The 24,939-nt window shown below is 39.9% G+C and overlaps 1 protein-coding gene across 7 annotated transcripts in view; it reads right to left on the reverse strand.

The window, feature by feature from the left end:
* atg13 (ATG13 autophagy related 13 homolog (S. cerevisiae)) overlaps positions 1-24,606 on the reverse strand; it is a 79,775-nt gene extending 55,169 nt beyond the window's left edge. For 4 of the 7 annotated variants that reach the window (XM_043706216.2, XM_087996749.1, XM_043706215.2 and 1 more), the window contains exons 1-5: positions 11,432-11,512; positions 8,310-8,390; positions 7,796-7,915; positions 657-703; positions 217-357 (exon numbers count right to left, since the gene is read on the reverse strand). In XM_043706216.2, the coding sequence (XP_043562151.1) occupies positions 217-357; positions 657-703; positions 7,796-7,915; positions 8,310-8,390; positions 11,432-11,500 (458 nt within the window). In that variant the 5' untranslated portion in view covers positions 11,501-11,512. Of the gene's footprint in view, positions 1-216; positions 358-656; positions 704-7,795; positions 7,916-8,309; positions 8,391-11,431; positions 11,513-16,580; positions 16,601-24,224; positions 24,244-24,398 lie in introns of those variants that run through there. The other 3 variants (XM_087996745.1, XM_087996746.1, XM_087996747.1) reach the window with 3 other exon arrangements.
* Between the last annotated feature and the right edge of the window lie 333 nt (positions 24,607-24,939).

Consider the following 24,939-nt stretch of genomic DNA (forward strand, 5'->3'; position numbering starts at 1 on the left):
AGCAAAGTTGTTTCTATGAAATGCCCCAGCAAACCTTTCAGATGACAGGAAAGGCACTAAATGCCAGCCTTACCAGTGACACCCAATTCTGCAGGAAGTGCTTTAAAAGAAAGTAAGCCTTTCCACATGCTAATTTGCTTTTATTAGGTGAAATATACTAAAAACCACAAACACATTGTAGGAAGTAAAATTAGGATAAAAATGATTTTTTTTTACCTGTACAGGATTACATAGTCATGTCCCTGCTTTCTAGATAGTTTATATGCAGGTGTCACTCTTGTGATTGCAAGAAGTGACTTCAGTAGCAAAGACAGTCTGTTGTAGACAGTGTAAGAAACTTTAATTTCTTTATCACATCTAAAAGAAACACAAACAGAAATTTTGAAATAACAAAACAACCCAACATGGAAGATGTGTTTCTGTTGCCTTTGCTACTTGTAACATATTTAAATCAAACTGGTAGGAATCTGATTGCCATATTCTAAATTAAGTGTGGGAAGTACCATACATCCATCTTAAATGTGTAACTTGCACTATCAATACCGCAATAATATGAATCTTTGGTGCAATTCATGTTAAAAAAAACTAGTCTTTTCTGTGGTTTAAATGCAAGTTATTTAAGTAAAACTATTTTGAAAAAAAAAGAGCAAACTTACTTGTCATTCATTTCCAAACACCATGTCTCCAGTTCCATTGAATCTCCCTGGCACAAAATATGCAAAAATCTTAGAATTGACAGGTACTCGAACAACACTGTGCTTTCATATAGCACCTTTAATTTAGTGACCGTCTCAAGTGACTTTACAGGAGTATAACAAAACAAAATTTAATATGAGCCAGAAACATATTAGAGAAGATGATCAGAAGCTTGGTCAGAAAGGTAGGTTTGAAGCAGTGCTATAAAAAAAAGGAAGAAGGAAATACAGACAGAAAGAACTCAGGAGTAAATACATCTTTTCAAACAGGCTGTTGAATGTTGAAGATGTTGACATTTGTTGCCAAAATCTCAAAGCTGATATAGATACGAAAAAGAAACATTGAACAGCTATCAAATTTTATGTAAAGACTCATACCCTTCATTATTTATACTTGATTGTAATTATGATCTATGGTAATTATTCCTGTCTTGTAATTATGGTCTGAGCTTGTCCTTTTCAGCTAATTTACAGAGCAATTTACAAGTAAGCAATAGCAGACTTAGAAATAAACTACAGGAAATTAATCAAGTTAGTTGGAGATCCCCTGCTGGCAAACAAAAAAAAAGTTGTTTTGTTATAATTTTTTAAAACTTCCCTTGGACACAAGTGATAATAATAAACTGCATTTAGTATCTCCATTCGACACATCTCTGGGACATTAATGATGATCATTAAAACTTCTGCAGTGCTTGTGTGAATAATATTCCCACGACAGCAAATGGGGAATTCTAGGATACTGATCCAATACCCCTGAAGGAATAAGAACATGTATCCAACAATGATAATATTGCAATGATACCTCAAGTTTATTCAGCTGAGGATGGATCCCTATGGAACACCTATAGCAATGACCTGGAGTAGCAAGATTGGCCTGGTGCATACAGAACTATTATGTACGTTTTCTTTTATTTGTTCTTTCATGGGAGGTAGGCATTGAAGGTAAGGCCAGCAAATATTATGTATCACTAATTGCTCTTGAGGGCAGTTAAGAGTGACCCACATTGCTAAGGGTCTGGGGTCACATGTAGGCCAGAACATTTTGCTTTTTAAAGTAGATAACCTTTGTTTTTTATAATTAATGATAGTTGTAATAATCAGCTTTTCTGGGACAAGCTATATATTTCAAAATAACTAACTGAATTCAAATTCTACCAGTCGCCAAGGTGGGATTTAAAACAGTGTCCACAAAGTATTAGCCTAGGCCACTCTATTACTCGCCTAGTGACATTAGCACTACGCCATTAATAGTGTCATTTGCTTAAGCTTGGCTTCAGTGAAGAGGTGGGAAAGGGGGAAACCTCAGGAGAAAGCAGAGATGAATCATTCACTCAGCAAATCTGATTGCAGATGGATGCAAACAATTCAGCTGTATCTTTTTCATGGAGCCAGCTCCTTTTCCTGCTAATTGCTCTAAATTAGATATGGCAGGATTACAGATTTTGACTGGACCTGTTGAATGCAGAATTGCTCAGTTCTGCCAATAGCATGCTGCTTTTGCATGAGTCGATACACCAAATGTATTCTGCCAAATCAGTTCAGTCTCTGTGACAAGAAGCTGCTGATGACCCCAAATGCAAAGTCTATGCACCCTGACAACACAAGCTGAAATGGATACTGCAGAATTCTACATAGAAATAGCTTTCCACTGTTCATGGTCTCAAATCTCTTCTGTCTAGATCTCTTAAATATATGAAACTCATTGTTTCTATCTGTTCTCTGCCATCTTGTTCAAATTTGTAAGTCCATCTATCAAGACACCCTGTAACCTCCTCCCTTCTCTACTGGCTTGGTATCATACCAAGTACAATAATCTCTTTGGTGCTTACTGGAAATCAATCAGCTCATAACTGCAGGAGTTTCTCAAGATATTGTCCATGGCCCAGCCAGCTTCAGCAATTATGTTGTTTTTCCCCCAAAGTTGGAAGTAGAAATGGTTGCTAATGTTTCAATTCCATCTACTATTCTTTAGTTAATGAAATAGTCCACGACACTTACAGCAATATCTGAATAACATTCATGCTTGGACTAAGTGGTCAAGCAACATTCATGCCACACAAAGTGTCTGAGAATGACCATCTCCTCCTTTGACATTATTTCCAAACAACAATACACTAGGGGTCACCACTGACAAGAAAGTTGACTGGACAAGTCACATAAATACTTCAACAACAAGAGCAGGTCAGATTCTGCAAATTTTGCAGTGCATGAATCAACACCTGATTCCCTAAAAGCTCTTCTATCAAATACAAAGCACGAGCCAGAAGTGTGGTGCAGCACTTGGCTGAATAACTACAGTTCCAAAACACTTTAGCTTAATACTTCATTCCCTCCACCACAAGATTTGTTTTGTATATAAGCTACATCCAAGATGCATTGCAACAGCTCACCAAACCTTTCATAACATTAACTCATAAACCATGACCACTAGCACCTCAAAAGATAAAGACAGCTTGGGAGAACTCCATGACCTCCAAGTTTACTCCATCCTATCTTGGGAATATGTCGCTGTTCCTTCATTGCTGCTGGGTCAAAATCTTGGAACTTCCTAATCAACAGCACAATGGGTGCATCTTCACCACAAGAACCGATTGTACTATAGGCCCCCAAATAGGCAGCGGGAAACAGAGGAGCAAATATTTCGAGAAATCTCAGATATCTAAGTGTAAGAATAATAGGGTTGTAGTAAGGGATTGCCATAGTGTTAAGGGCTTGGATGGAGAACAATTTGGTGAATGTGTTCGAAATTTTCTTTATCAATATGTAGATGTATTTACTAGAGGAGGAGCAAAACCTGATCTCTTAGGAAATAAGGCAGGGCAAGTGACTGAAGTGCTAGCTGGTGAGCATTTTGGGACTAGTAATCATAATTCTATAAGTTTTAAAATAATTATGGAAAATGATCAAACCTTGTATAAAAATTAAAATTTTTAATTGGAGGCCAACTTTAATGGTATGAGATAGGAACTTTCAAAAGTTGATTGGAGTAGACTGTTTACATGTAAAGGGATGATTACTAAGTGGGAAGTTTTTAAAAGTGAGAAAACAGGAGATCAGAGGCAGTATGTTACTGTTAGAGCGAAGGTTAAGGCTGGTCGGTATAGGGAACAATGGATAAATAAAGATTTTGAGGCTCTGATCAAGTATAAGGAGGCATATTTCAGCTATAGATAACTGGGATCAAGTGAATCTCTTAGAGTCATAAAGTCCTACAGCATGGAGACAAGCCCTTTGGCTCAAACTGATCCATGTTGACCAAAATATCCACCTACACTAACCCCATTTCTCTGCACATGGCTCTTATCCCCCTTGGCTCACAAGCCTCATTTCTGATGAAGAGCTTATGCCTGAAACGTCAATTCTCCTGCTGCCCAACCTGCTGTGCTTTTCCAATACCACACTCTTTGACTCTGATCTCCACATCTGCAGTCCTCACTTTCTCCATATCCATCTCCACCTTTTCTATTCTTGCATTTTGTCGAAATGCCTTTTAACTATTGTTAAATGTACCTGCCTCAACAACTTCCGCTGGCAGCTCATTCCATGTGCATACCACCCTCTGCTTAAAAATGTTGCCTTTCAGGTTCCTTTTACTCTTTATTCTAGCCCCTCTAATCTTAAACTGATGCCTTCTAGTGAGTTCCAGATTCTCAACACCCTCTGGGTGAAATCAGAATTAATTACCTGTTGGCAACTAAGGAGCAAAAGACAGTCAATCAATTCAGGTTGTGGTGGCGCAAATCTCTGTTTGTGCTCATGGTCAACAACACATTATAAGTCTGTTTTTGGATGCTGGATCTGTTCTATTTTACTTGGCTGAGGATTGCCACAGTGGAACTCATTATTTTTATGATGACTGCACCGCAGGCTATTCTATTTGTATTACTGTAGACAATGTGCCAACAACAGGTGGAGTGGTCAGGATTGCTCCTCTTGGTGCTGCTCTGGTCTAACAGCTCTGTCCCTCAGAATTCAGTGTTGGCACTACCAAGCCATTTTAACAGTGGCCATTGAAGCCCCAGAGTAGTTTTTCAATTGATCCAAACATGGAGGGATAGATTCAATATTGGGAGTGAAAAATAGGTGGCAATCTGCATAGTTTCTAATGTAAGTGGTATCCACCTTTCATGTCCTCAGAACTGCCCAAAACCTTCACAGCCAACTCAGCACTTCAGAAATCCAGACAATAATTTCATGCATTTTAAATCAGTATTAGGAAACTTATTTTAGAAGTTAATTAGTGTCAACTATCTTTCAGGTTTCAGAAATACTTGTTATGATTTAGTACATGAAAGGTAATTTTAAAGGCATTGGCAAGTAAAGAATTAGCTACCTGCTTTGTTCATTTTTCCAATGCACTAATTTGTAATTGAACTCTTCCAGCAATAGTGTATGGGTGTTCTTAGATGAGGAAATGCCTTCTAATTTCTCATGTTTAGACGAATTATGTTGCTCTCAGAAAGGGACAATTCGATTCAAATTAACAAAAAAGTTCTTCCAAAGCTCATCTTTGAAGCATTTACATTGTGTATTATTAGTTTGAATTACATGTTCAATTCTCTTCATTCCTATAAACCTTTTAAGCATACAGAAGTTTGACCTACAGCAATTCAGCAAGTCTTCTGCTACCAGAGATAAAGATAGACAAGCAAATGCTCTTGCAAAGTTAGGTCAAGTTTCTATGCAAGGTTATTACAAAGGATCCTTCATATTAAAGCTTTAATGATGTTATAATCCCAACTGAAATTATTACTGGACAAGTCTGTGGTGGGAGGAAGAAATCTGGCTTGATAGATCATGTTTTCCTTTTTGGTTTTATTGGAGTGGTCTTTCATGGACATACAAACATTCAATGTGGCAGATTTGGGTTTAACAATAAAACAGAAGTTTGTTATGCATGTAAAGATAAAATAGAATAAAGCAAACTATTTACATACAAGCTGAAAATGTGTTGCTGGAAGAGCGCAGCAGGTCAGGCAGCGTCCAAGGAACAGGAGAATCGACGTTTCAGGCATAAACCCTTCTTCAGGCTTATGCCCGAAACGTCGATTCTCCTGTTCCTTGGATACTGCCTGACCTGCTGCGCTTTTCCAGCAACACATTTTCAGCTCTGATCTCCAGCATCTGCAGTCCTCACTTTCTCCTATTTACATACAAGACAAATTTGAAGATTTCAAAACACATGATAAAATACAATTACATTAACCCAACAAAACTCCTTTACAATACTCATACCACAAAGAATTTCACCCTCTTTCACATCAATAGGGCTTAAGTTAACTGTGGTTTCAATGCCATGTCTTGAGAATCCTTATACTGAGATGCCTCTCTCGTAACAGCTCTGAACTACCACTCTTCCTTAGGAGCAACTGTTTTACACATTCAACTTCAGTGTAGACTTCTGCAAACAGCCTCAATTTGTTTCAAGTTGTGGATGTTTCCCTCAAGCCCAAAAAAATGTTTTCAGAGTCTTCTATCTGAAAGCATAACGTAGTATCTAATTTACTTTGCCTGAAAACCCTCCAGTGGAAACAAAATCCTATTGCTCTCCAGAAAGTCTCTCACTAATGCTGTATTTTAAAGTAAATCACCATTTAATCACTATTTAATCATTAAATACCAGACAGAGAAAACCCATGTGCCACTAATTCAAAATCTAAAATAAACTATATTAAAATATATAAATCACACACCTTGCAACAAAATGCATGTATGACTACATGTTTTTTTCAAAACACTGCATGAGGAATACCTGTAAATCTGTTTGCTGGTATATTATGTAAATCTTAGTTGGATTCCAAAAATCACAATCAAAAATTGTGATTATTAAAGACACTTGAAATAGATAGTGTGGGTTTTGTTTGATTTCTGGGCTTCTTATTATCTGGATATTGGCCAAGTAAAGGCATATTCTAACTCATAAACAATGGACACTCATTTAGAAAAAATGGTTTTGACCTTGAACCAAACGAAAATATTTATCGCTGAATTCAGAAGTACAACACTAATACAATAAAGCGTTACTTAACAGCAATACACAACCTCAACTTTTAAATTGTTCAACCAAATAGGCATTAGCATCAAAATGAGAACAGGACCCTAAAAGGCCTTGGCAGAAAACTAACATTAACCTAATTTGCTGCAGAGGAAAAGGACAAAGAACATACACACCAATTGCAAGATCTAAGTTGGAGGGCAAAATTAAACAACACATGGTTAAGAATTAATTAAGTTTAAGGATAAGGTGACATAGTGACAATGTGAATGAGAACTAAAGAGGAAATGGCATCAAGAAGACTTTGAACTGATGGAGAAAAGAACAATTTATCTGCTAAGTGTGAATACAAAATGTGTAACATCATTATATTAAAATTAAAATTAAAAAAGTGAGAAAGTAAAAAGTATTTTAAAACAGGGAAGGTGTGCCTTTGTCAAAAGGGCAGGATTACTAAGACTTGGAAATCAAATATAGCCCAAGGGATTCAGGTTTGATAACTGATTATTTTGTAGTAGTAATCTTATTGGCATTCTTATGTCAAATTTTAAAGAACAGGGTATGCAGATGGCTTCTTGAGAATTATGAGGTGAGCTACCATGTGAAACCACAAAACTCATTTCAAATAAGATACTTAAGTGTTTGACTAATGTTAGAACTAGATTATAAAACAAATCATGTATGGCACTGCTGTGAGAGATTAAATGCAGCCCTAATATGGCTGCGTGGTGACTATAGATGTGAAAATTGTTGGTGCTTATGGAATCGGGTGTCACAAATCAAATCAATAATTTTAAGAGAAGGACAAAAAACAACTAGTTACAACTATTGACAGCAAAACTGCAAGCAACCTAGTCAAAATTTATTTTGTGGAAAGCTTTAGGAATTACAGCAACCACCAGAGCAAAGTCTCAATTATTTACCAAAATGGAACCCACCTATCCTCCATTTGCTGAATAAATGGAAGTATAAGATAATGAAATTGCAGTTCAGCACCGATACTCATAAAATATTGATAGTCCAGGAGTTATGAAAGAAAGCTTGGAAAAGGAGGTGAATGGTATACAAATATTTATGATTCATTAAACTAAATTCAGATCTTTACCTCAGACGTCTTGAGAGAGATTTCTACACACATTGACCGTCCAATTCCAGGAAGTTGGCCTGCCAGTGCTTTTTTAGCCTCATGGGTGACTTCTGGTATGTCCTTTATTGCAAGGTTAAACTGTAACAGGAACATGAATAAATTTACATAAAAATCAGAAGTTACATGCACAATAATTAGAAATAAAGAATGAGGCAGTAATGTGACCCTGAACTAGGTATATTGATGTACTTGGATGTGCGTGTGTGAGAGAGCGCACAATAAAAACAGACGAGGTTTCTGACCGTGATTACTATTCTGTAACTGTCAGCAGGGAAGTAAAAGTAAAAAGGTACAGATAGTGGGTAAGAATATGAGGCAGGCTTGAATGAAAGACCAATCCTCCACAATAAGTCAATAGTTTACCAAAACCTTCAGCCTAGACTTACAAGTAAATTATTTGTACAAGGTTATGAAGGACAGCATGGGAAAGTAGGGCAGAAAATTGGGAAGTGAGGGAGGCTAGTTTTCTTACCCAGTCTGAGCCCGTAGGAGAGGAAGACGAACGGGTACATATCTTTTCTCCAAGCCGTGCTTGCACAATTACCTGGACGGTCTGAAAAATATTCAGTGACTTTATTGACACACAGGTATCGCCAAGAATAGAGTAATTTCTTTATGTCCAACATTAGGAACAATGGGTTAACATTTTACTTAAGATAAACTTTATAATTTAGAAGCAAAGTAATTTACAATTCTGACTCCTGAGGTGGGAAAAGAGAAATAATAAAATCTAATTCATTTTCACCTTCTCTCTACAAAAATCTTAACAGAATACAACAATTAACAAAAAAATGCCAACAAATAAAGTTTTAAATCAATCCATGAGCTACAGTTTTACATTTAAAAGTTGCCACATTAAGAACACCAATAATAGGTCATTAAAAGAAGATCATGTGAAAGAGGGTTCATGTAGTCACACTACCGCAATGCTTATACTGTATTTTCATAGTGTTAAAAAAATTGCATTTTAATAGTCTTAGCAGTAATGTTCATCCACTGTGATTGTGAATGTGTTTGGAATGTTAAATTGGCTGTTTGAAATCTCAAATCAAAAATGGATTTAATGGACAATTAGCTGGAGGCTTGAAACAATTCTGTTTTTTGTTCTTTTCCCCTTATTGATGAGCACTCATCTATCAAACCAACAGGAGAATCTACCTTTTGAAAAGCAGTTGATCATTCAACAAGCCGTCTCAGAACATTATTTGACTGTGTTAAAAACAAAATCAAGTGATGCAAATAAATGTGTGTTGGTCAGAAACAGAAGCTGGCCATTAATAAAAATTCTAGTCTTCAATCTACAGATATACTTCCCATTCTAAGTGACTTTTTTTTTTAGATTAGTTCCCTACAGTGTGGAAACAGGCCCTTCGGGCTAACCAGTACACACTGACCCTCCGAGAGTAACCCACCCAGACCCATTTCCCTCTGGCTAACTGACCTAACACTATGGGGGAATTTAGCATGGCCAATTCACCTGACCTGCACATCTTTGGACTGTGGGAGGAAACCGGAGCACCCGGAGGAAAGCCACTCAGACACAGGGAGAATGTGCAAACTCCACACGGACAGTCACCCGAGGCTGGAATTGAACCTGGGACCCTGGTGCTGTGAGGCAGCAGTGCTAACCACTGAGCCACTGTGTTGCCCTCTTGTGACATGCTTTCTCAATGTTTGTAAACATATGTTATACTTTAAGTATTTGCTATGCTCTGTGTTTCGTACTAGGATTGAAGGTAACTTAAAAAGTAGTTGGTTGAGTTGCAAATCATTGGTCTATTTCGTAGTATTTGACACTGAGATGATTTTTTACCTTAGTTTCTAGTTAAAGTTTTGAGGAGATCTTTCCTGAAAGCCACTGTGGCTTCCAAACAAACTGTAGACAATGGACATGATTTTCATCCTCAGCAACTCCAAAAGACATGCCACGAATATCACCCAGCACTCCATGTGGCCTTCATTAATCTAACCAAGGCTTTTGACTCAGTCACTCCAGAAAATCAAAGGCAGTCTCTGTCAAAATCTGGCAAGCCAGAGAAATTCATAACATCCCCCGTCTCCTCCAATGACAAAATGTTGGCAATGGTCCTCACTAAAGGAATCCTTTGAGGTCAAGACAGGGATTAGCAGGGAAGTGCCATTTCCCCCACCCCTTTCTTCATCATCAACACCACAGTTCTTCATCTAGTCAACACTAAGCTTCTCAGTGAGATGGACATGGTCTACAGGATGGATGAACAACTTTTCAATCTCAACCAGTTAAAATCCAAGATGAAACATGATACTGACCTCACTCGTGGAACTTCTGTATGATGATGTCATCTCTGTTCTTTTCAAAGAGACTCCAAGTCTCATTTAATACCTTTATGGAAGTATTCCGAACTATTAGTCTCAATCTCAATAATAGTGACAAGTTCTGGACCGTGCCTCCATTAAGATCAATGGAGAATTCCTATTAAACATTGAATATTTCCTGTGATACGAAGCTACCTCTTATCTAAGGTTGACATCGATGTAGAAATTCAACATCGCATCTAATCTGCAAGTGCTGCTTTTGGACATCTAAGGACATGTCTTTGACGACAATGATTTTTGTGCTGATATCAAGATCCTTGTGTACAGTATAAAGCAGTCACCCTTCCAACTCATCTATGTGGCTCTGAACATTGGACAACATACAGATTCTACTTCAAGGCCCTTGACAAGTACTATCAATGTTGTTGGAGACAGATCCTCTGTATCAGCTGGGAAGACAGGTAGACTAACATCAGCATCCTTGAAATACCTGGTAGCACCAGCAAAGGCCATGATCATCCAAAACCAACTCTGCTAGCCAGTAATGCCAAAGTTCTGACTGCCAAAGCAGATCTTCTTCATCCAGGTCAAGAAAGGCACTCAAATGAGAGAAGGACAAAGCAAGTATTTCAAAGATTCCTGAAGTCTTCTCTCAAGAAATGAAACATAGATGTCAACACATGAAAGATGTTTCTTCAGAAAAAGCTTGGATAAAGCTTCTCGAGGAAGAGACACAATTCTTTGAGAACACCCATCAGCATGAGGAAGTACTGAAAGAGAATTGGAGAAAGAAACGCCAATGACCTCAAAACCATGGACCAATTCCACCGCTCGGAGATACCTGCCAAAATGTGTGATTGGAGATGCGGCTCTAGGATTGAGCTCACCAGCTATGCAAGGACCCACAGAACCCATGGCCAGTGACATGGAATTTCCTAAGTGGACGATCGTATGCATTAGTGAGTCATTGCCCACAAATGTTGGCACCTCAGTTTTTAATTACAACAATTCTATAAAGTGTTTCATTACAAGTGAGCATTTAACCTCTTCAGCATGTACTTCTGTAAAAAAAATGGTAAATGTCAAAAAGGTGGTTTTGAACCACTGAGGGTAGGTTACAATAAAAGCAACTACTGAGAGATCTGATATACATTGCTAGGAAGGAGAAATTATATTACCTGAAATTAAAACTATGACAAGGTTTACTTAGTTTGTCTTGTATAAATTAAAAGATTTGCATTTCTTAACATGTTCCCTTTCAATTCATGTTAAATCAGTATCATATGTGGAGATTTGTACCTTCAGGGCAAAGAACTTAATGAACTTATCCAGATCCTTCTTATCCTGAGGGCTCAGTTCACCGTCCATGGCGAAAAAAATCTAAAGGTAACGCAGAAAATAAAAAGTTACACGATTTGAAAATGCTCAAACAATTTCCCTTTGGCAGCTACTATAAATGGTTACAAGAGCACCTCGATGGACTCCCCTCTAACAAGTAAAAACTAAAGAATGAGTTATTTATTTTGAATCTGACTCACTACTACTCTGTGACATTGGTCACAGGTTATTCATGCAACGGATGATGGTTTCATTTACAACAATTCCATAAAGAGATAAAGGGGGAAGGTTTCTCATTACCATAACATAGAACGTTTACTCGAGCAATTAATACATAAATATGTAACAAGCAAATTTAAAGTGCATTGGCCGTGTATATATGAATTTGTAAAATAGTTTGCGCATCAACTTTCAAAACGTAAGTTTTGGTCTTCCCTCCCTTCCTTCCTCAAATCTTAATTAATCACGTTGCATTGTTTTACTTTATAGAAATTTGAACATGCAGTAGATGCTCAAGGTGGAAACAGTTTACTAATTTTCTTCTAAACACTAGCTTTTGGTGAACTTATTCACCTTGCTAAAGATATTGCAGATGGGATCTATGCTCAGTACGGGGATAAAGGATGCATACTCAGTATGGGTAGAGAGAGAGGTGTGCACTGCAGGGGATACAGAGCTTTATTTCCTCTTGGTAATGTTCTTGAGGTGTAGTTGAAGCGTCCCTACCTCTGAGCCAGATGGTCTGGGTTTGAGACTCATCTGCTCCAGAGTTGTGTAGTAACAAAGCTGAACAGCTTGATTAGAAAATGTCTACCCTGAGAAACTCCCAATGAGATGACTGACCTCCCAACAACAGCTAATTTCCTTTATGCTAGGTATGACTCCAACAGACAGAGAGCCCTTCTCTTCCAGTTTCTATCAACTCAATTTTTCTAGGCCTCTTTGTTACTTTATTTGGTCAAATATGGCGTTGATGTCAAGGGCAGTCATAGAGATGTACAGCACGGAAACTGTTTTCCCTGGAGTGTCGGAGGCTGAGGGATGACCTTATAGAGGTTTACAAAATTATGAGGGGCATGGATAGGAGAAATAGACAAAGTCTTTTCCCTGGGGTCGGGGAGTCCAGAACTAGAGGGCATAGGTTTAGGATGAGAGGGGAAAGATATAAGAGAGACCTGAGGGGCAATGTTTTCATGCAGAGGGTGGTACGTGTATGGAATGAGCTGCCAGAGGACGTGGTGGAGGCTGGTACAATAGCAACATTTAAGAGGACGAGTATATGAATAGGGGGTTTGGAGGGATACAGGCCAGGTGCTGGCAGGTGGGACTAGACTGGGTTGGGATATCTGGTCGGCATGGACGGGTTGGACCGAAGGGTCTGTTTTCATGCTGTACATCTCTATGACCCTTCGATTCAACCCATCCATGCCGATCAGATATCCCAACCCAATATAGTCCCACCTGCCAGCACCAGGCCCATATCCCTCCAAACCCTTCCTATTAATATACGCATCCCGATACCTTCTAAATGTTGGAATTGTACCAGCCTCCACCACTTCCTCTGGCAGCTCATTTCATACACGTACCACCCTCTGTGTGGAAAAGTTGCCCCTTAAGTCTTTTTTATATCTTTCCCCTCTCACCTTAACCCTATGCCCTCTAGTTCTGGACTCCCTGACCCCAGGGAAAAGACTTTGTCTATTTATTTTATCCATGCCACTCATAATTTTGTAAATCTCTCTAAGGGGTCATCCCTCAGCCTCCGACGCTCCAGGGAAAACAGCCCCAGCCTGTTCAGCCTCACCCTATAGCTCAAATCCTCTAACCCTGACAACATCCTTGTAAATCTTTTCTGAACCCTTTCAAGTTTCACAACATCTTTCAGATAGGAAGGAGATCAGACTTGCACGCAATATTCCAACAATGAACCCATGTCCTGTACAGCCACAACGTGATCTCCCAACTCCTGTATTCAATACTCTGACCAATAAAGGAAAGCATACCAAACACCTTCTTCACTATCCTATCTATCTTCGACTCCACTTTCAAGGAGCTATCAACCTGCACTCCAAAGTCTCTTTGTTCAGCAATACTCCCTCGGACTTTACCATTAAGTGTATAAGTCCTGCTAGGATTTGCTTTCCCAAAATGCAGCACCTCGCATTTATGTGAATTAAATTCCATCTGCCACTTCTCAGCCCATTGGCCCATCTGATCAAGATCCCTTTGTAATCTGAGGTAACCTTCTTCGCTGTCCACTACACCTACAAAGTTTTACCTGCACATCCACCAATATCATTTATTGTATCCGTTGCTCCCGATGCAGTCTCCTCTACATAGGGGAGACTGGACGCCTCCTAGCAGAGCGCTTTAGGAACATCTCTGGGACACCCGCACCAATCAACCACACCGCCCTGTGGTCCAACATTTCAACTCCCCCTCCCACTCTGCCGAGGACATGGAGGTCCTGGGCCTCCTTCACCGCTGCTCCCTCACCACCCGACACCTAGAGGAAGAACGCCTCATCAACCCCAGGGCATCAATGTAGACTTCAACAGTTTCCTAATTTCCCCTTCCCCCATCTCACCCCAGTTCCAAACTTCCAGCTCAGCACTGTCCCCATGACTTGTCCTACTGCCTATCTTCTTTTCCACCTATCCACTCCACCCTCCTCTCTTACCTATCACCTTCATCCCACCCCCATCCACCCATTGTACTATTTGCTACTTTCCCCCATCCTCCTCCCTGACCTATTGCCTTCATCCCCACCCCCACGCACCTATTGTAGGCTATGCTACTTTCTCCCCACCCTCACCCTCCTCTCATTTATTTCTTCACACTTCAGGCACTCTGCCTGTATTCCTGATAAAGGGCTTTTGCCCGAAAAGTTGGTTTTCCTGCTCCTCGGATGCTGCCTGAACTGCTGTGCTTTTCCAGCACCACTAATCCAGAGTCTGGTTTCCAGCATCTGCAGTCATTGTTTTTACTTCCACTGATAAGTACTCCTGTGTGATATGCTCAACAGGTTGCCACCTCATTTTTAGGCAAGTCTGGTGCTGATCTTGGCAGGTCTTCCTGCACTCTCCACTGAACCAAGGTTGATATTAATGGCAGAGAAGGGATATGAAGGGTCATGAGGTTATACATTGTGATTCAATACAATTCTGTTGCTCCCGATAGCCTGCAGTGATTCATAGAAAATGGGCTCTTTTCCCATCAATGCAGATTCAGCCTCATGGATGTTCAGTTGACTTACACAATCTGATCAAATTCTGTCTCATTTATGTTGGTTTCACCACAAAAGGTGGTTCAAAATATACTCAATGTGAAGACCAAACCTTGCCTCCACAAGAATTCTATGGTGGTCGCTGTCACCAATATTTCTCCAGTTGCATCAGCAACATGGAGATTGGTGAAGACAGGGTCAAGTACTGGATGTAGGTTTGCACGCTGAAGTGGAAGGTTCATTTTCAGACATTTTGTCACCATATCAGATAACATCATCAGTGAACCTCCGGATGAAGCACTGGTGGTATGGCCCACTTCCTATCTGTGTTTAGGTTTCCTTGGATTGGTGAAGGTGACATCATTTCCTGTGGAGACATCATTTCCCGTTCTTTTTCTCAGGGGGTGGTAAATGGGATCCAGGTCAATGCGTTTGCTGATAGAGTTGGAATGCCATGCTTCTAGGAATTCTCGCGTGTGTCTCAGTTTGGCTTGTCCTTGTTGAAGTGGTGTCCTTCCTCATCTGTATGCAAAAACAAACTCAAACAAACAGCTCTGCCAACCATCCAACCCAAATTTTGGATCCATTGTGTCAATGACATCTTTGTCATCACTGAACAAAATAAATGAGAGGAAACCTTCAAGACCATCAATAATACCCTTACTGGCATAAAATTAATTAAAGAGGAGGAAAAACAACAACAAACTACCATTCTTAGATGATGTAGTCGAGCAAACAACCAATGGGGACAGTCTACAGGAAAACAACATATATGGACCAAATACTGAACCACAGACGCAATGATCCCAACATCCACAAACGAAGATGCATGAGAATATTATTTTAACGAGCCACCACACACTGTAACACAGGAGGAACTACGAAGGGCAGACTGAAAAAGAATGGGTACACAATGAACACAGTCCACCGATTTGTCAGCAACAAACCCAAACAAGCAGATTATAAAAAAAGGTCCAGAAACCCTAGCCACTCTCCCCTACATCAAAGACATCTCAAAAATGACTGCCAGACTACTCAGACCTCTTGGCATCATGGCAGCCCACAAATCCACCAGCAACTAAAACAGCAGCGAATGAACTTGAAAATCCTATACAGGCAACAAGCAAAACTAATGTCATTTATAAATTACAAGAACTGTAACAACATTGAGGACAGGCAAAAAACTAGCCACCAGGATATATGAACATCAACTGGCCACAAAAACAACATGACCCTCTCTCACTACTATCCTTACATACAGACAAAGAAGGACACTACTCCGACTGGGACAACACATCCATCCTAGGTCAAGCCAAACAGAGACACACATGAGAATTCCTAGAAGCGTGGCATTCCAACTGGAACTCTATCAATCAAACACATTGACTTGGATCCCATTTATCATCCCCTGAGAAAAAGAACAGGAAATGACATCACTACAGGAAATGATGTCACCAACCCAAGGAAACCTAAATACATAAATGGAAAGCAGGCCATACCACCAGTGCTTCATCCGGACGCTCACTGATGATGTGACCTCGTCGAAATGTCTGAAAATGAGCCTTCCAGCTCAGTGAGCAAATCTGCATCCAGAACCTCAACCTGAGCTGCAAATCTTCTCAAAACCCGCTAATGATCAAGTACGATTCTCCGTCCTGTTAGTTTCTTCACCATTTACCACAAATACAGTCTCGCAGCTATATCCTCTGAGTTGGCCAGATCAGTTCAGTCAGTGGTAGTACTAATGTGACACTGCTGATATTGGCCTTGAAGGCCCCTCACACAGAGTACATTCTGTGCTATCGTCACTCTCAGTGCTTTCTTCAAGTAGTGTTTTGATATATCGACTGCTCGAAAACTGTATACAGTAGAAGTTTTACTTGCCTATGTTTGGCCTGATTTCATGGAACCAGAATCAGGTTGAGGATTTCCAGGGCAACTCCTTCCAGTGTCCCACCTCCAGAGAATTTGCTCTGCTCGGTGGACAGAAAATATCCAGGGATTGCGATGAATGTGTCTGGGACTTGGTGTGTAAAAGTATAGTCCTTTGTCTATGACAATCTCAGGGTGTTGCTTGACTGTCTGTGAGACACCTCTCCAATTTTGGCACGAGCCCACAGATGTTGAAGAGGAGGAATGACTGGGCAGTGTTTGTCATTGTCACTTCCAATGTCTAGGCTGATGTCAGGTGGTCGACCTGTTTCATTCCTTTCTTTGTTATTATTATTTCTGAATCCACATTGTATTGTTTGTAATTCCAAATGTTATGATGTTCAAATAAATCTCAGTCATGGCTACCATGAGCTTTAATCTATTGCTGTTAAAATACATCTGGTTCTCTAATGTCCCTTAGGAACACATCTGACATCAGTGTTCACTCTGTCCTACATATGACTCCACAGCCACAGTAATGCTTTTAAACAGACTTTGTTCGGGGGCAATTAAGTCACTCAATTCAAGGCGCAATTAGGGATGGCCAACAAATGCTGACATTTCCAACAACCTTGAAATCCCATGAAAGAAAATTAAAACAGTACTGTAAATGTTAGTTTCATCTGTCTAACATCAAAATTATAACTTAAAAATTCTGATTAGAAGTATTCTGCTGACCTTGAAAGACTCAAGTCTCACTTTGAAAGCTGCTTTTGAAGTCACATCTATTTAATCCAAAGCTCTAACAACTACCGCAATTTTCTTACTCTTTCAACTGTTTCAATGACATTATGTGATAAGAAAAGTATTTGAATTCAATGTCACTGGAGAACTAAATATGTTGAGGCATGAGAAGAGTCAGCAATGAAGTACCTGCTGCCTCTAACATTTTACTTTGCAACGGACAATTAACAAACCAAGGCTTTTTATACCTACACTGTGTGGGGAGTTATTGTGACGCTTTGCCTAAAATGTTGCAAGTCATCTCTTCTTTTTGGGCTAGAGGGGGTGGTTTTGGCAACCATACAACCAGTCAATTGTTTAAAAAACCCATCTGGCTCACCAGTAACTTTTAAGGAAGGAATTCAGCCATCCTTTCCTGGTTTGGCCTCCAGACTTAGAACAACGTGCTTCACTCTTAACTGCCCTCTGAACTGGCCTAACAACACACTCAGCTTCAGGCTATCAAGGACTGGTGATAAATGCTTCTGTCAGTTACATTCATATCTCATGAATGAAGAGAGAGAAAAAAAACAGGACAAGAGGAAGTGTACACTAATGCATTTGCTAAATTAGACTTCAAACTCAAACAAATTACCTTTATAAATAAATCCTAAACATATTTCAATTCCTCCCCATCTAATGGATTTTAATATTTCTACTTTTGATTCCATTAGTTGTTTTAATGAGCAATGCCATTGATTTATAGCACATTGTCCCTGCTCAAGTTCTTTTAAATAATAAGGTCACTCCCACAATATCTTCTTGCAATCCTACAATTTTTTTTCTTGCCACGCATATATACTTTTTCCTTTCCAAAGTTATTCTTGAGTATGTTGTCAACACCTTGGATTGTAGCTATTCTTGCCTGGAGATCTGCTGTCATGCCTACTTATCTTGCAACATTCTCATACAGCTACCGTAGCTCCATTATAACATCCATCATCCAACAATGCCTCTTTCTACTGCCCTCCACACCAGCAGAGATTACTGTAGCTTTTCAGCCTTGATGAAATGACTGAAATACTGACATTTTCCTCTGGATGTCATTTTTCAGGAATTCTCTTTCAGCTCATGCAACATTAAGTACTTTGTCAATTATCTCGTGATATACGTATAGAATTTGTAGCATATATCCGAACATACACATTTCAAAGGCCTCTATTTTCTTCTACAGACCTTCACTTATTTTCCAGACTTCTGAGGCACACAGGGAAGTGGATAGAATGTAGTTTTTGTTTTGAGGTTTTACTCCCTTCATTGCAAGATTGAGTTTTCTTGCTGTTAATACATCTTATACCTTCACAAAATTTCTTTGGGTTGCCTTTTCTTTCTAACTTCAGTATCTAATCAGTCATCATCAGTTGTGATTCTTCTTCAAGCTTCATTATTTTATTTTAAAGCTTTCAGTTTTATTTCAAATCTTTCTTCCAAAGACTATTGTTTTATCTTTTCAGCATTCATACTCAATTCAGATTTGAAACTTTGAGATTTTACTTGATCTTTGCTATTATGTCAGACCCCTTCTGATTCTGCAGCAGCGTTGTGTTGCCAGCATATCAGGTAGGCATTTGTTATGTTCTTGTGGACAATGTTTATCCCCTGAGATATACTGCATTCTCTGAAAAGCTATTTTGCTTACAGATTGAATAATTCTGAAAGCAGTATGCAGCCTTGCCGTATTCTTCTCCACTTGAAATATAGATGATTGTCTCTTTTCTCTCTTGATTTCCATTATTTGGTTCCATTTTACAGGCTCTGGATAAATAGTACATTGTTTTTGTTAAGGCCATATTTCAGCAACATGTCTTTAAATGTAATAAAAACTGAAAGAACTGTGGATGCTGTAAATGGGAAACAAAAACTGCGGTTCTGAGGAAGGGTCACTGGACCCGATATATTAACTCTGATTTCTCTTCACAGGTGCTGCTAGATTTGCTAAGCTTCTCCAGTAATTTCTGTTTGTGTCTTTTAACTTCAATTATTTTTACCAATGTAACACTTCTTCATAGTCTCTAAAGCATATGTTCTTGTTTACTTGTACACGTCTTTGAAGATTGTTCTTAGCTTAAATATTTTCTCTCATGTTACGATAGATTCAGATTTGCTTTCACCAAATCTGCTTTCAAATGTGTAATTATTTCTATTACAATTTTCAAAACCACAACATGTAGTTCTAAACTATTATTTCTTAGATAACAGTGAATAATGAATGTCTCAAATCACTTCAAATGTATCATAGAACATAGAAATGTACGGCACAGAACAGGCCCTTTGGCCCACGATGTTGTGCCAAGGATTCCTTTGGTAAAGTTGGATCCCAAATTTTTGTTATCACTTCCAATTCTCAAAGGACTTTTACCATGACGGTTGTTACTTCGTCTATGCTTCAAGCTTTTAAATTTCAAAGGATTCTTTATCTCTACTATCATGAGGTTTGATGATTGCACAATATTCAGCACCTCAGATACTGAAGTAGTCCATAGTTCAAATGCAACAAGATCTAGACAATATCCAGGCTTGGGTTGACAAGTAGCAAGTAACATTTGTTCACACAAATGCCAGGCAATGACAATCACCAATAAGAGACAATCTAATCACCATCCCTTGACATTTAATAATGTTACCATCACTGAATCCCCCACTATCAACAGCCTGGGGGTTACCATTGATTAGAAACTCAACTCGACAAAATCACATTAAACATAATGGCGACAAGAGTAGATCAGAGGCTAGGAAAATTACTCACCTCCTGACTCCCCAAAGCCTGGCCATCATCTACAAGGCACAAGTTCAGGAGTGTGATGAACACTCCCTATTTGCCTGGATGGGTGCAGCTCCAACAATATTCAAGTAGCTTGACACCATTCAGGACTAAGTAGCCCACATGACTGATACCATATCCATAAACATCCACTTCCTCCACCACCTATGCCCAGTACACCCTGTTGCTACTATCTACAAGATGTACTGCAGAAGTTCCCTAAATATCCTCAGACAGAACCTTCCAAACCCATGATCACTTCCATTGAGAAGGACAAGGTCAGCAGATAAATGGGAACACCGCCACCCGCAAGTTCCCCTTCAAGCCATTCACCATCCTGAGTCGGAAAGATATCACCGTCCCTTCACTGTCACTGGGGTCAAAATCCTGGATTTCCCTCAAGGCATTGTGGATCAACCCACAGAAGGTGGACTGCACTGGTTCAAAAACACAGCTCACCGCCACTTTTCAAGGGTAACTAGGGAAGGCAATAAATGCTGACTAGCTGGCAACACCCACATTCCATGAATGAATTAAAAAAAGGTTTTGCCAATTGTTTGCCTCTATAAATCAAGAACTACCTTTATTTAGATCTTCATACAATTCACTAATAACACTGTCCTTTTTTAAATTCCTGCATTCCCTTCAACAATATTATATTATCTTTGTCTTTTGCACACCCATTATTGTTTATTATTCTTCCTCTCAGTGAAAGATTTCACCTTTCTGTGCAGAACTCCCATTTCTTTCCAACATTTCACCACACAAAGAAAATTAGTGAGTTATATTCTGGAATGCATATCCTGAAAACAAGTTCAATTGCAATTTTCAAAATAGGAATTAAATACTTGCAAATAAAATTAGCACAGCTTTTGTGAAACAGCAAGGAAGTAGGACAAATTGTGTAGTTCTTTCAACTGAATGATATATCAGTTACTGAAAAGGACCTTGAATTAAAAAAAACTTGAAATGATATATGAACTCAACCATTTAATGATAAGTTAAGTAGTGTAGTTCTAACTTACAGATTTAACGTTTTGTCTAATAAGTAATACTTAATTAGGCAGATTTCTCCAGCTTTCTCATTTCCCCTCCCTCCACCTTATCTCAGTCCCAACCCTCGGACTCAGCACCGCCTTCATGACCTGCAATCTTCTTCCCGACCTCTCCGCCCCCACCCCCTCTCCGGCCTATCACCGTCACCTTAACCTTCTTCCACCTATTGCATTCCCAACGCCCCTCCTCCCTACCTTTTATCTTAGCCTGCTTGGCACACCCTCCTTATTCCTGAAGAAGGGCTTATGCCTAAAACGTTGATTCTCCTGCTCCTTTGATGCTGCCTGATCTGCTGCGCTTTTCCAGCAACACATTTTTCAGCTCTGATCTCCAGCATCTGCAGTCCTCACTTTCTCCTGAAATATTGTTTGTCAGCATTCGTTTGTCTGATTATCCAAATCAAGATGATCCAACAGGCAAGTATAAGCAATAAACTCAGCAGGAATAAACTTAATTGATCTCTGTGGTACTCCACATCCAAGTTGTGACTCATAAGGTTACTTTTTGGATTGTATAAGACTTTCATTTTACAGTAGCTTCCATTTGTATGTTACCAGTAAACTAATCGAGAAAGAAATACAAAGACAATAGTGAAACTTGTTTGGGTACAGAAAAAGACAAATTAGCCAGGACAAATGTGGGCCCATTACAGGTGAAAGAAAAGTTTACAGTGATGAATTGAAAAATACTGATGAAACTAAATATGAACATGAGAATTAGGAGCCTCTGCTACCATTGAGTAAGATCATGGCTGTTTTGATTTCTCCACATTCTCATCCACCTCCGATAACCTTTTGACTACTTGCTTATCAGTAATTTATCTTAAAAATATCTAAAATGTCTGCCAACAATTATTTTCATTCAGAGGGTGGAAAATCATTGGAATTCACTAACCAGAAGGCAACAGTCCCTTTAAGCTGTGCAGCTGTTGGGAAATTCTGCACTCACCAAATGGCATGCTGATGCATTCGCTTCCATATACTGCTGCCACACACAGACCTTGGAGACTGATAAATCCATTACACCATATGAGTTACATTCTGGAGTGTCAAGATGATGACTACAGAGAGGCATGCATTTATGTTTATCATTCCAAAATGACATGGATACTGAAAGCATTCCTGCAGACTGAAAGGTAGCAAATGTTAACTCATCATTTAAAAGGGAGAGGGAGAAAGGACAACTGTAGATCTGTTAGTTTGACATCAGTATTAGGGAGGCATTAAAAGCTATTGTAAAGGACGTAATAACTGGACATTTTAAAAACTCAGGTAGAGTTAACAAGGATTTAATGAAAGGAAAATCAAGTTGACAAACTTGGAGTTTTTTGAGAATTTTCCTTGTAGCATAGATAAAGAAGAACCAGTGGATGTGCTGTGTTCGGACTTTTGAAAGATTTGATAGATCTTCAATGGAACATTAGTAAAAAAAAAATTAAACTGAGAGGGATTGGGGTTAATACATTGGTACAATTTAAAATTGATGAACAGGCAGAAAGTAGACAACTCAGTCTCAGGATGGCATGCTGTGGAGTAATGCAAATATAATAAGGTCACAACTCGTGAACAATTTGTTTCATGATTTGGATGTGGGGATACCTTGTCACATTTCCAAAATGGTTGAAGTCACAAAACTAGATTAGAATGTAAATTGAAAGGACGTTGCATGGAGGCTTCAAGTGGATTTGAGCAGGTTAAATGAATAGATAAGAATATGGCAGATGGAATATAATGTAGATAAACATGGAGGTAGAAAAAAATACAAAGATTTTAAAGTAAGAGGATGGGAAATGTTATTGTCAAAGGGACCATGGTGTCCTTATTCATGAGACACCAAATACAACAATAAGGCAGGCAGGTACAACAATAAGGCAGGCAAATGGTCATCACAAGGGGAGTTGAGTACAGAAGAAAATAAACACCTTATAACTAAGGCAGGATATACTTGCTATAGAGTGAGTGCAATGAAGGTTCACAAATAAACCCCTGCAATAGCCGAATTTTATCGTGAGGAGAGATTGAAGAGACTGGGCCTGTATTCTCTAGAGTTTCAAAGAATGAACGGTTATCCCACTGAAACTTACAAAATTCTTACAGTGCATTTCAGGGTGATTGTTGATAGGAATTTCCCCTGGTTGGTGAATCTAGAACCAAGTGTCACAATTCCAGACTAAGCGCAGATCATTCAAGACTGAGGAGAAATCATTTTCATCCAGAGGGTGGGGAATCGTTGGAATTCGTTATCCCAGAGGAGAACATTCTTTCCAAGATGTGCAGCTGCTTTTTTAGGGGGTGTGTGGGGGAACCTGCAAACACCAAAAAGCATGTTGATGCATTTGTTTCCATAAACTGTTGCCGCATACGGACATTGGAAGTCTGCACAGTAGGAAAACAAGTAGGGGAGCTTTGCCAGAGGGCTAACTTAATCATTGAGTATGTTCAAGACAGAAATCGGTTAACTTCTAGACAGAAATGGAAATGGAATTAGCGCAGAAAAGTGACTTTGGAATAATGGTCAGCCACGACCTAACTGAATTGCCTATTCCTGCTCCTAAGTAACTTGCGACTTTTGGGTCACAGTCTGCAATTGGCGTTCGGTAGTATCAGAAAATACAAATTAAAAGCAGCCTCACAAACCAGCCTGAAATTCACTGGAAAGCTGTACGTTGGCATCAACAAACTCCACTGTATGTACCTAAGGACACTGCAGAGTGCAGTTTCCAGTCGTGGTTAAGAAATCAATGGCGCGTTTACTTTCCTGGAAAACTTTTGAACATCGCAGTCCTTCACTACCCTCGGTGCTGAAATTGCACCGAATAGAAACCGAAAGAAGTGCGGATGCTGTAAACCAGAAGCAGAAGCGAAAATTGCTGGAAAAGCTCAGCAGGTCAGGCAGCTTCTGTGGAGAGAAATCGGTTCCGAGGAAGGGCCGCCCGATCCGAAACATTCACGCTAAAATTGCAGTTTGCTTCTCAACACCACAGCAAGGAGAGGAGGCCATTCGGCCGGCGGTTTCGTGCCAGTACCCAAAATCAGTCAACAACAACAACAACTTACATTTTAGCCGCACAAAGTGGAAATAGACGCGAAAGCTGCACGGTGCCATAAAATCATACACACACATAAGAAAACAAGCACATTTTCAGAAGGTGAAGACGGTATTGGTAGATGGTCCCTCCTCCCACCCCCCCCGGGACTCAAGCCCAAGCCCCAGCCCCAGCGGCCACTCACCCCTCACATTCCAGCAGACTTCTCCGATCCCTCGGAGTCCAACAGAGCAGCGTCCTGGCTCCCCTGCCGGTTGCGGGGGGGAGGGGGGGGGGGGGTTGGGAGGAAGCCGTCCTCGATCGTCGATCTCTCCCCACCCCCCCAGCGATGGCAACAACAAACGCGGCGTCGACGTCGCCAGCGGCCTACGGCCTCGCAGCCTCTGTTTACCTCCGCCACGCTTAGTAAGCATCGCCCCTCAGCCCTAACACACACATTCGCCATCACTATCCACTGCATCTGCGATCATCGGTTGGAAGTACACCGTGCATTAATAAGTAGAGTCGGATAAATAAAACACAGTGACGCCCATTCTTTTCATGGTAACGGAATGAATATTTCATTTCATCCCACCCCGCTGTGTTGAATGTGCAGCTGTCAATCTGCGAGTCGTCTGATGTGGCGCCTCTGGCCTACAACTCCCAGTATGTCTTGCGCCCGGAGGGGACTACATTTCCCGGGAGGCAAAGGGGAGCAAATGATCCAGTTCCCAGCTGGACAGCAA

Source organism: Chiloscyllium plagiosum, unplaced genomic scaffold (genome assembly GCF_037043375.1).
Source record: "Chiloscyllium plagiosum isolate Xiang-an unplaced genomic scaffold, Cpla_swu_hap1 HiC_scaffold_18, whole genome shotgun sequence".
In the NCBI taxonomy this organism is placed as follows: Eukaryota; Metazoa; Chordata; class Chondrichthyes; order Orectolobiformes; family Hemiscylliidae; genus Chiloscyllium; species Chiloscyllium plagiosum.